The following is a 12,724-nucleotide window of genomic DNA, read 5'->3' as shown; positions in this document are numbered from 1 at the left end:
CGGCCGTCTCCCACCGAGGCAGGGTGACCCAAAAAAAGAAAGAAAATCCCAAAAAGAAAATACTTGCATCATCATTCAACACTTTCACCACACACTCACATTATCACTGTTTTTGCAGAGGTGCTCAGAATACAACAGTTTAGAAGCATATACGTATAAAGATACACAACATATCCCTCCAAACTGCCAATATCCCAAACCCCTCCTTTAAAGTGCAGGCACTGTACTTCCCATTTCCAGGACTCAAGTCCAACTATATGAAAATAACAGGTTTCCCTGAATCCCTTCACTAAATATTACCCTGCTCACACTCCAACAGATCGTCAGGTCCCAAGTATCATTCATCTCCATTCACTCCTAACACGCTCACGCACGCTTGCTGGAAGTCCAAGCCCCTCGCCCACAAAACCTCCTTTACCCCCTCTCTCCAACCCTTTCGAGGACAACCCCTACCCCTCCTTCCTTCCCCTATAGATTTATATGCTTTCCATGTCATTCTACTTTGATCCATTCTCTCTAAATGACCAAACCACCTCAACAACCCCTCTTCTGCCCTCTTGACTAATGCTTTTATTAACTCCACACCTTCTCCTAATTTCCACACTCTGAATTTTCTGCATAATATTTACACCACACATTGCCCTTAGACAGGACATCTCCACTGCCTCCAACCGTCTCCTCGCTGCTGCATTTACCACCCAAGCTTCACATCCATATAAGAGTGTTGGTACCACTATACTTTCATACATTCCCTTCTTTGCATACATATACGTATTTTGTTGCTGGAATAATTTATCCCAAATTACTCTACTTTATTAGCCATTTGTTGTAATCTTCTCTTTTATACCTAAGCCTTGTTTGGGTGTTTACCTGTTCTTGTCTGTTTTGTTTATATTCCTTAGGGAAGGTATTTACTATTTTATCATATTCTCTAGTGTTCTTGTTTCTTCTAGAATAGCTCATCTCCCTTGAATTCCTTCACTATACCTATTTGGATGATCTCAAGTTTCACATTGTTTATTGCAAATGTTACACTCTGGTACTTGGAATCATTGAGATACAGTAGTATTTTAACATTTCTTATTGAATACGCTAGGAGTAATTGGGGCTCTGTACTGATATTTGGGTTCCTCTATTAGTTGTCACTGTTCTGATGCTTCATCTCTTACTGAAACCATTTCCTGCCATTAAATATTCTTTAATCCATGTTGATACTTTTCCTGTTGCCTCAGTTCCATTGTGCCTGTAGTTCCATGACACCTCTAGGGACAGTGCCTGCACTCTGTAGGAGGGGTCCTGGATATTTGCTGTTTGGAGAGACATCAAAACTCATATTGGAGTGCCTCTGGTAAGACATAGTGTGAATGATGGTAAAAGTGTTTCATTTTGAGGTCACCCTGCCATGGTGGAGATGGCCAGAGTGTTAAAAAAAATTATAATTTTTACTCCCCACACCTCTGGTGTTTCCCTCAGTAGCAGAGTTTTTATTTGTTAATTTTTTTTTTTGCGACAGATGAGGTTGAGTGAAATATGCTTTAGGGTGGGGGATCATTCCCATGGGGGGGGGTGTCCTCCCCTCTCTTGGGTGCTTGACTTAAGAAGCCACCAACCAGCATTTGGCTTCAGTTGTGGGGATTTTCCCTTTTATGTAAAATTTGTTTCCAGAAAAATGAGAAGGGAATCATTGTCCAGATCTCTCCTCAAACTTCTGTCAATTTCAACTCCATCTTGCAACAGGTGAAGACTAGAGTCAAGGAGGTGGATCACACCTCTTCCTTGGATTGAGCTTTCTTACATGCCATTTCCCAAGGGACTGTATGTAATAAGTCTACCATTTGCAACTCTTTCTCCACCAAAAACGGATTGAGTGGATCATCTAAGGAAGTATTGTACTAAACATGACTCAAGAAATCGTAATGACACGATTGCAAACAAACCATACCCCTGGCCGGGATTGAACCCGCGGTCATAGTCTCAAAACTCCAGCCCGTCGCGTTAGCCACTAGACCAGCTAGCCACAATAAGATTCATCCAACTAGGTATATTTCTACACCATAGGAAGGTTAGCACAGGCACCACTGTGACCGCAAATGCAAGTTTTTACAGACGAATCTCCAGCTAGCGTGGCCGTGACGAACTCTAGCTCAAGTCCCTTCACTGCCGTCAACATGACTCAAGAAATCGTAATGACACGATTGCAAACAAACTTGCATTTGTGGTCACAGTGGTGCCTGTGCTAACCTTCCTATGGTGTAGAAATATGCCTAGTGCTTATGGGAGATTCTAAAGAAAAATTGCAAAGGTTAGTGGATGAGTTTGGGAATGTGTGTAAAGGTAGAAAGTTGAACGTGAACATAGAAAAGAGTAAGGTGATGAGGGTATCAAATGATTTATATAAAGAAAAATTGGATATCAAATTGGGGAGGAGTATGGAAGAAGTGAATGTTTTCACATACTTTGGAGTTGACGTGTCGGCGGATGGATTTATGAAGGATGAAGTTAATCATAGAATTGACGAGGGAAAAAAGGTGAGTGGTGCGTTGAGGTATGTGTGGAGTCAAAAAACGTTATCTATGGAGGCAAAGAAGGGAATGTATGAAAGCATAGTAGTACCAACACTCTTATATGGGTGTGAAGCTTGGGTGGTAAATGCAGCAGCGAAGAGACGGTTGGAGGCAGTGGAGATGTCCTGTTTAAGGGCAATGTGTGGTGTAAATATTATGCAGAAAATTCGGAGTGTGGAAATTAGGAAAAGGTGTGGAGTTAATAAAAGTATTAGTCAGAGGGCAGAAGAGGGGTTGTTGAGGTGGTTTGGTCATTTAGAGAGAATGAATCAAAGTAGAATAAATCTATAGGGGAAGGAAGGCGGGGTAGGGGTCGTCCTCGAAAGGGTTGGAGAGAGGGGGTAAAGGAGGTTTTGTGGGCGAGGGGCTTGGACTTTCAGCAAGCGTGCGTGAGTGTGTTAGATACGAGTGAATGGAGACAAATGGTACTTGGGACCTGACGATCTGTTGGAGTGTGAGCAGGGTAATATTTAGTGAAGGGATTCAGGGAAACCGGTTATTTTCATATAGTCAGACTTGAGTCCTGGAAATGGGAAGTACAATGCCTGCACTTTGAAGGAGGGGTTTGGGATATTGGCAGTTTGGAGGGATATGTTGCGTATCTTTATACATATATGCTTCTAAACTGTTGTATTCTGAGCACCTCTGCAAAAACAGTGATAATGTGTGAGTGTGGTGAAAGTGTTGAATGATGATGAAAGTATTTTTCTTTTTGGGGATTTTCTTTGTTTTTTTTGGGTCACCCTGCCTCGGTGGGAGACAGTCGACTTGTTGAAAAAAAAAAATTAGATAAAGGTAGGGAAGTTTTTATTGCATTTATGGATTTAGAAAAGGCATATGATAGTGAATAGGGGAGCAATGTGGCAGATGTTGCAAGTATATGGAATAGGTAGTAAGTTACTAAATGCTGTAAAGAGGTTTTATGAGGATAGTGAGGCTCAGGTTAGGGTGTGTAGAAGAGACTACTTCCCGGTAAAAGTAGGTCTTAGACAGGGATGTGTAATGTCACCATGGTTGTTTAATTTATTTATAGATGGGGTTGTAAAAGAAGTAAATGCTAGGGTGTTGGGGAGAGGGGTGGGATTAAATTACTGGAAATCAAACACAAAATGGGAGTTGACGCAATTACTTTTTGCTGATGATACTGTGCTCATGGGCAATTCTAAAGAATAGTTGCAAAGGTTAGTGGACGAGTTTGAGAGGGTGTGTAAAGGTAGAAAGTTGAACGTGAACATAGATAAGAGTTAAGGTGATGAGGGCATCAAATGATTTAGATAAAGAAAAATTGGATATCACATTGGAGAGGAGTATGGAAGAAGTGAATGTTTTCAGATGTTTGGGAGTTGATATGTCAGTGGATGGGTTTATGAAGAATGAAGTTAACCATAGAATTAATGAGGGAAAAAAGGTGAGTGGTGCATTGAGGTATATGTGAAGACAAAAAATGTTATCTATGGAGGCAAAGAAGGGAATGTATGAAAGTATAGTGGTACCAACACTCTTATATGGGTGTGAAGCTTGGGTTGTAAATACTGCAGCAAGGAGGTGGTTGAAGGCAGTGGAGATGTCCTGTCTAAGGACAATGTGTAAATATTATGCAGAGAATTCGAAGTGTGGAAATTAGGAGAAGGTGTGGAGTTAATAAAAGTATTAGTCAGAGGGCTGAAGAGGGGTTGTTGAGGTGGTTTGGTCATTTAGAGAGAATGGATCAAAGTAGAATGACATGGAGAGTGTATAAATCTGTAGGGAAAGGAAGGCGGGGTAGGGGTCGTCTTCGAAAAGGTTGGAGGGAGGGGTAAAGGAGGTTTTGTGGGCGAGGGGCTTGGATTTACAGCAAGCGTGCATGAGCGTGTTTGATAGGTGTGAATGGAGACGAATGGTTTTTGGGACCTGACAGGCTGTTGGAGTGTGAGCAGGGTAATATTTAGTGAAGGGATTCATGGGAAACAATGCGGTTATATTTTTGGATGTAGTGTATGCCTAGGACTTGAGTCCTGGAAATGGGAAGTACAATGCCTGCACTTTAAAGGAGGAGTTTGGGATATTGGCAGTTTGGAGGGATGTGTAATAGGACAGTATATATATAATTGGGGCCCTGATATTGTATTTTATATAGAGTTTATTATATTATTTCAGGTCACTTTTTATATTGTATCTTTATATATGCTTCTAAACTGTTGTATCTGGGTGCCTCTGCAAAAACAGTGATTATGTATGAGTGATGGGAAAGTCTTGAATGATGATGAAAGTATTTTCGTTTTGGGGATTTTCTTTCTTTTTGGGTCACCCTGCCTAGGTGGCTGACTTGTTGAAAAAAAAAAAATCCACGGTAAGAGTTTTTTTATTTCTTCAGTCAAGTTCTTAAAATTTGAAACTTCAGGGCAAGCACATAATCATTGTCGCACTTTCAGATCATTTCTTATTATAATATTTGCATTTTCCTTTTAAATATATGTACCAATAAGTTTTACATAAACTGAAATAATTTGTCCTATTTCCATGTTTTTTTTAGTAACTAAAGTTTTCACTATCTCTATCAGTAGCTTCCTTGACATTAAATTATTTGCAATCTGCCTGCCCATTTCTTTCCTGAATATTTTGGGAATATTTGCAGTTCGGAGGGGCATCTAAATTGTAATTTTGGCACATCTCTGGTAAAATGGTGATAGAGTGAACGATGGTCGAAGTGTTTCTTCATTTTTGAGTCGCCCTTCCTCAGTGGGAGACGACTGATGTGTTAAAAAATTTTATTTATTGATTGAAAACTGAAATGTTTGCTAGTTTGTACTTTTTTACTTTAAAGTAGTTTGTGTACTTTTCTAAATGGATATCTCAGCCATTTTTAAATATTGGCATATGACATTTTCTTCGAATGCCAATTTATTTCTTGTGATAAAATCCCCAAAAAAGTTTGAGAGTGGATAACCTCTTGCAACACCCATGGTGTTATTTCATCTGGCCCTGTTGCTTTTTTGTCAGCATGAAGTGGTAGCTTCTTTATTTCCACCTCAGATATTACAATTTTTCCTACTTCATTTGACTGAGAGTTAAAATTCCTTCACCCTAACTGTATTTTTTTCTGAACCTGTATGAAATTCTTAGTTCGCACATTTCCTCCAACTCCTTGTCTTGAGGGAGATTTTGTTGCTATTCTTGATTTTTTGTTAGTACTACTCTTGTGACTGTTTCATAGTTTTTCTCCCTCCTTTCTTATGTTTGTACAGTAAAATTTGTAAAATTTGCAATAAAGTTTATTATGGTCAAACTGGTAAAAGTCTTGAACTAAGATTAAAACAACATAAATACAGTGGACCCCCGCTTAACGATCACCTCCCAATGCGACCAATTATGTAAGTGTATTTATGTAAGTGCGTTCGTACGTGTATGTTTGGAGGTCTGAAATGGACTAATCTACTTCACAATATTCCTCATGGGAACAAATTCGGTCAGTACTGGTACCTGAACATACTTCTGGAATGAAAAAATATCGTTAACCGGGGGTCCACTGTATAGCATTCCTAGGTAGTAGGTTGGTAGACAGCAACCGCCCAGGGAGGTACTACTGTCCTGCCAAGTGAGTGTAAAACGGAAACCTGTACGTAATTGTTTTACATGATGGTAGGATTGCTGGTATCCATTTTTCTGTCTTATAAACATGCAAGGTTTCAGGTACGTCTTGCTACTTCTACTTACACTTAGGTCACACTACACATACATGTACAAGCATATATATACACACCCCTCTGGATTTTCTTCTATTTTTCTTGCTAGTTCTTGTTCTTGTTTATTTCCTCTTACCTCCATGGGGAAGTGGAACAGAATTCTTCCTCCATAAGCCATGCATGTCGTAAGAGGCGACTAAAATGCCGGGAGCAAAGGGCTAGTAACCCCTTCTCCTGTATATATTACTAAATTTAAAAGGAGAAACTTTCATTTTTCCTTTTGGGCCACCCTGCCTCGGTAGGATATGGCCGGTTTGTTGAAAGAAGAAATATAGCATTAGAACTTGACAAGATTCTAATGCTCTATTTATTCCTGCGAGAGATTTTAACCATCCAATTGATTTTCAAAAAGTTGAGAAAATTGTTTCAAGCAGGTCCATGGTTGACAAGAATATAATTGAATCACGTTCCATAAAAAGCTGGAGATTCGTCTGTAAAAACTTGCATTTGTGGTCACAGTGGTGCCTGTGCTAACCTTCCTATGGTGTAGAAATATACCTAGTTGGACGAATCTTATTGTGGCTAGCTGGTCTAGTGGCTAACGCGACGGGCTAGAGTTTTGAGACTCTCTGACCGCGGGTTCAATCCCGGCTGGGGTATGGTTTGTTTGCAATCGTGTCATTACGATTTCATGAGTCATGTTTGTACATGTATGTGTAGTGTGACCTAAGTGTAAGTAGAAGTAGCAAGACGTACCTGAAATCTTGCATGTTTATGAGACAGAAAAAAGGACACCAGCAATCCTACCATCATGTAAAACAATTACAGGCTTCAGTTTTGCACTCACTTGGCAGGACGGTAGTACCTCCCTGGGCGGTTGCTGTCTACCAACCTACTACTTAGGATAAATTAGATTCATTTATAATTAATAAAATTTGGGAAGAATTTAATAATACATTGGACAAATAATAAATCTTAATTCTTGGGTAGAGTACTAGGGTTGGGCAAATATTTTGTTAGTGGGATGTCGTGAAGGACCTGCCTAGTTGGGTCAACAGGCCTGCTGCAATATTCCTCTTTCTTATGAGTCGGGTGTCATTGTGCATCAAGTGTTGCTTTGTTGTGGGATTTGATGGTGAGGTGTGATCTTGACCTTTTATATGCCTTCCATTGATGTATTGTTTTTATAGTTCCTTGATAATGTGAGAAGTCACAAAAGTTCTTGGACTTTCACTATTCTTTCAGTGATTATTTTGCATTGACCTAAAATGTCTCTGTACTTATGCCAAGATGGCTATTAAACGAATGATAGTGAATGTGCTTCTTTTATGGGCCACCCTACCTGGCAGTGATTTTTGAATCCGCTTCCTTCCCAGTGTAGACACTGGGTCATCTTATCGGGATGGTGAAGTTTGAGAAACTTGGCTTGACCAAAAACCTAACACCCCTTCTTACCTTCTTTATTTGCCTTACGTAGCAGGGATTTCCCCTCCATTAAATTTTGTATTGGGAGGTTATGGAAAGGGTCATTGTTCTGCTAACACTATTTTCAGTGGGAATTTGACCATCAGATGGACCTTATGGCTCATCTGGTGATTGTCGGGCAATAGTAATGTTATTAGAAGTCACCTGCAGATCCAGGATTGGTGACTGTATGCAACTCTTAACCCTTTGAGGGTTTCGGACGTACTAGTACGTCTTACGCGCAGGGGTTTTCGACGTACTAGTACGCATAAATTCTAGCGCCGTCAAATATCGCGGGAAAAGGCTGGTAGGCCTCCATATGAAAGAATGGGTCTATGTGGTCAGTGTGCACGGTATAAAAAAAATCCTGCAGCACACAGTGCATAATGAGAAAAAAAAAAACTTTGACCGTTTTTTTGGAATAAAACAGCGACTTTGCACTGTATTTTTGTATGGTATTTATTGTTGTATTCTAGTTTTCTTGGTCTCATTTTATAGAATGGAAGGCATCTCACAGAAATTGAGATGATTTTGACTGGTTTTACAATGAAAAGTACCTTGAAATTGAGCTCAAAGTAGCAGAAATGTTCGATTTTTACCAAAGTTCAAAAGTAAACAAATCATGCCACGCGTCCAATACACGTCAACTGGTGAGTCTAATATTCTTTTGCAAGTGCGCCAATATGATTTATATCATTTTTTACACTAATGCAGTAGTATGCATAACAGTAAATCTTCTATTTTTTGTGAGAATAAAAATTCAAAGGGGTCGGCCTAGGAAGGGTTGGAGGGAGGGGGTAAAGGAGGTTTTGTGTGCGAGGGGCTTGGACTTCCAGCAGGCATGCGTGAGCGTGTTTGATAGGAGTGAATGGAGACAAATGGTTTTTAATACTTGACGTGCTGTTGGAGTGTGAGCAAAGTAACATTTATGAAGGGATTCAGGGAAACCGGCAGGCCGGACTTGAGTCCTGGAGATGGGAAGTACAGTGCCTGCACTCTGAAGGAGGGGTGTTAATGTTGCAGTTTAAAAACTGTAGTGTAAAGCACCCTTCTGGCAAGACAGTGATGGAGTGAATGATGGTGAAAGTTTTTCTTTTTCGGGCCACCCTGCCTTGGTGGGAATCGGCCGGTGTGATAATAAATAAATAAAAAATTCAAAGTGGAAAGCAAAAGAATGTAAGCGGGGCCTTGAGACGTGACTAATGAACAGAGGAAATGTCATTTTAGTGCCAGGAATGTATTTGTTTGTTCTGGACCCTATTCGGAAATTGGCATTTTTTGAAATTTGTGTGAAATTGGCAAAATTGCTAAATTCTGACCACTGTATTGGATAGTTGAAAATTGTAAATGGGTGGTTTCTTGCACTTATTCAATAGAAAAAATGTAGTTCTAGCGAAATATTCATGTTTTTTGTCGACTAGTACAGAGGAATTGGCTGAAAATGGGGCTCAAATTGGGCAAAATCGCCGATGCGTAAACATCGCCGAGACCGCTAACTTCGCGAGAGCATAATTCCGTAAGTTTTCCATCAAATCTCATAATTTTGGTGTCATTATGATCGGGAAAAGATTCTCTATCTTTTCATAAGAAAAAATTATTTTTTTTTTTTTTAAATTTGGCCGACCCTGAGAACGAGTTTCTGAGAGGGCCTGTCGACCCTCAAAGGGTTAATGTTCTTGCCAGTTTGCCCTCATCCATTACTAGTGGAATGCTGCTAGCCTCTCTAGCACTCTACTGTGCACAATATTGCTAAGCCTTTCAAGGTAGCTAGTGAATCTGCTGCATGGGCTTCTTATCTACCTCTGTCACAAGCTAAATCCTAAGTTCCAGGCCCTAAGGCTATGGGAAATGTTCCCTCTAACCATTTTGGAGGCCACTGGGAAGCCTTGTGATCTGTTTGGTATGGGGAAATGTTATCTGCTTTGAAAGGGTCTGGGTCCTGATGTTCCCACTTCTTTCAGTTTCAAAGTCAAAACTGAAATAATTTGCATCACAAAACAAATACTGTGGAGGCAAGACAGGCTGAACACTTACTAGTTCAGTTGAAGGAAGAGGTAATCTTTGCAGAAACTTAAAATTTGAGCATTAGCGTCTTTTGAGATTTTCCAAAAAGAATAGGTGCTCCTCGACTTGCAATGGGGTTACATTCTGACATACTAATTGTAAGTCGAATATGATATGCTAAATAAGTAAATAAGTACTGTAACTAAATACCGGTATTGAAAAGTAAATGAACACAGGTTACAGACTTTCTGCTGGGTAATTATCTCAAGTTTCATTTCCAAAGTACGTAATTGCTTTTGCACCATAAAATCAAAATGTTGTAAGTCGAACATTCATAAGTTGAGGAGCACCTGTAATAATATTTTTGTTTAAGCAAGACATGCTTTAAGTCAGTATCTTCAGCTGTACATGATATACAAAAGGCTTAGAAAGTTATATCTAGTATGTCCATGGTCGAGAGGAATATAATAGAATCACGTCTCATAAAATAGTTTTGAAAATAATTTGAATATTGCTTTTGGGGTTATACAAATTGTATTCTTTCTTTCTTTCAACATACCAGCCGTATCCCACTGAGGTGGGGTGGCCCAAAAGAAAAAACTAAAGTTTCTCTTTTTAAATTTAGTAATAAATACAGAAGGGGTTACTAGCCCCTTGCTCCCGGCATTTTAGTCGCCTCTTACAACACGCAAGGCTTACGGAGGAAGAATTCTGTTCCACTTCCCCATGGAGGTAAGAGGAAATAAACAAGAACAAGAACTAGAAAGAAAATAGAAGAAAACCCAGAGGGGTGTGTATATGCTTGTACATGTATGTGTAGTGTGACCTAAATGCAAGTAGAAGTAGCAAGACATACCTGAAATCTTGCATGTTTATGAGACAGACAAAAGACACCAGCAATCCTACCATCATGTAAAACAATTACAGGTTTTCGTTGTACACTCACTTGGCAGGATGGTAGTACCTCCCTGGGTGGTTGCTGTTTACCAACCTACTACCTAGAACAACTTGTATTCATTTATAATTAATAAAATTTGGGAAGAATTTATGATACATTAGACAAATTAAATTTTTTGGGTAGAACATTAGCTGTGTTTCATGGATCCTTGACTGCCTACCTACATCATCATAAAAAGTCAGGTGTTGTGAGGTGGCCGCAAGGTGTAGTCTCGTCCATATATGCCTTCCTGTTAATCTTTTATTTTTATAGTTCCTTGATAATATGAGAAATCACAAAGGCACTTGGAATTTCACAATTTTTTTCAGAGTGGTTATTCTGCATGATATACAGTATTCTCTTTTATGAACCTGCAGGTGGAGATAAAGTTCCCTCGTGGAGATGATGATCCAAACATTGTTGTGGTTATGGGGACTCAGGAGAATGTTGATGAGTGTAAGGATCATTTGCTTAACCTGATGGAGGAGTATATGCAGGACATCACTGAGAAGGAGGACATGAAAGCATATATGGCTCAGCCTTCACAGGGAACCTATGATGGCAGTTCTGGTGGTCATAAGAAAACAGAGGTAGGTACCAACTCTTCACAGTTCAGTGTGAGATCTGTGGGTGATCTAAGCTTTGTTTTGTACTAACAATAACAAGAGAAACCTGTTAATAAAATATAACAATTTTTAGTGACCAAAAATGGTAGGATATAATTTTTTAACCCAATCATTATTTTGTATTGTGCAAGTGTGTGCAGGCACATTAAATCAAGTCTTCCAGTGGGCCTCAGTCAGTATTGTTTAACGATGACAAGTCTAAGGGCAATGTGTGGTGTAAATATTATGCAGAAAATTCGGAGTGTGGAAATTAGGAGAAGGTGTGGAGTTAATAAAAGCATTAGTCAGAGGGCAGAAGAGGGGTTGTTGAGGTGGTTTGGTCATTTAGAGAGAATGGATCAAAGTAGAATGACATGGAAAGCATATAAATCTATAGGGGAAGGAAAGAGGGGTAGGGGTCGTCCTCGAAAGGGTTGGAAAGAGGGGGTAAAGGAGGTTTTGTGGGTGAGGGGCTTGGACTTCCAGCAAGCGTGCATGAGCGTGTTAGATAGGAGTGAATGGAGACGAATGATACTTGGGACCTGACGATCTGTTGGAGTGTGAGCAGGGTAATATTTAGTGAAGGGATTCAGGGAAACCGGTTATTTTCATATAGTCGGACTTGAGTCCTGGAAATGGGAAGTACAATGCCTGCACTTTAAAGGAGGGGTTTGGGATATTGGCAGTTTGGAGGGATATGTTGTGTATCTCTATACGTATATGCTTCTAAACTGTTATATTCTGAGCACCTCTGCAAAAGCAGTGATAATGTGTGAGTGTGGTGAAAGTGTTGAATGATGATGAAAGTATTTTCTTTTTGGGGATTTTCTTTTTTTTTTTTTTTGGGTCACCCTGCCTCGGTGGGAGACGACCGACTTGTTGAGAAAAAAAAAAAAAAAAAAAGTTTAAATTTTTTTGCTCTGTAAGGATGGCGGAAATAAACACTATAATGGCATATAGGATAAATTCTAATCATTCAGTAGAGCAAAAGCCCCATGTGAGAGACTTAGGATTAGTGAAGTCAGAAGATCCCACATTCAAGGATCACAACAGTATTGCCAATGTTCCTGCAAGGAAAGTGATAGAATGGATAACTAGAACTTTGAAGACACAGACATTGAGTCAGTGATACTCTTCAAGCTGTTCTTATATGGGTCATTTAGTTTGTGTAGTATATATATCGTGTGACCTTAACCCTTTGAGGGTCCGTCCCATAGTTTTACGGCTTTGAAGCCAGGGTCCTAGCTGTGGTACTACGTCATGAGCTCAGCTCACTCAGATGTGCTGTGAGCAGTAAATTTGGGCCTAGATCTGAGAGAATGGGTCTGTGTGGTAAGTGTGCACCATATAAAATAATCCTGCAGCACACAGTGCATAATGAGAAAATGCGTCCATGTTTTTGGTTTAAAACAGCGACTTTGTGGTGCATTTTCGTATTGGTGTTATGGTTGTATTCTCAGTTTCTTGATCTCATTTGACAGAATGGAA

General features: G+C 39.7%; 1 protein-coding gene across 2 annotated transcripts in view; it reads left to right on the top strand.

The window, feature by feature from the left end:
* Positions 1-11,221, top strand: part of Dp1 (satellite-binding protein 1 Dp1) — a gene marked incomplete at its 3' end in the record, with an annotated part of 137,151 nt that extends 125,930 nt beyond the window's left edge. For both annotated transcript variants that reach the window (XM_070092183.1, XM_070092182.1), the window contains 1 exon segment: positions 11,009-11,221. In XM_070092183.1, coding sequence (XP_069948284.1) covers positions 11,009-11,221 — 213 coding nt within the window.
* Between the last annotated feature and the right edge of the window lie 1,503 nt (positions 11,222-12,724).

The sequence above is a fragment of the Cherax quadricarinatus genome, chromosome 38, assembly GCF_038502225.1.
Source record: "Cherax quadricarinatus isolate ZL_2023a chromosome 38, ASM3850222v1, whole genome shotgun sequence".
Taxonomy (NCBI): domain Eukaryota; kingdom Metazoa; phylum Arthropoda; class Malacostraca; order Decapoda; family Parastacidae; genus Cherax; species Cherax quadricarinatus.
This window is presented reverse-complemented; position numbering and strand designations above follow the sequence as displayed.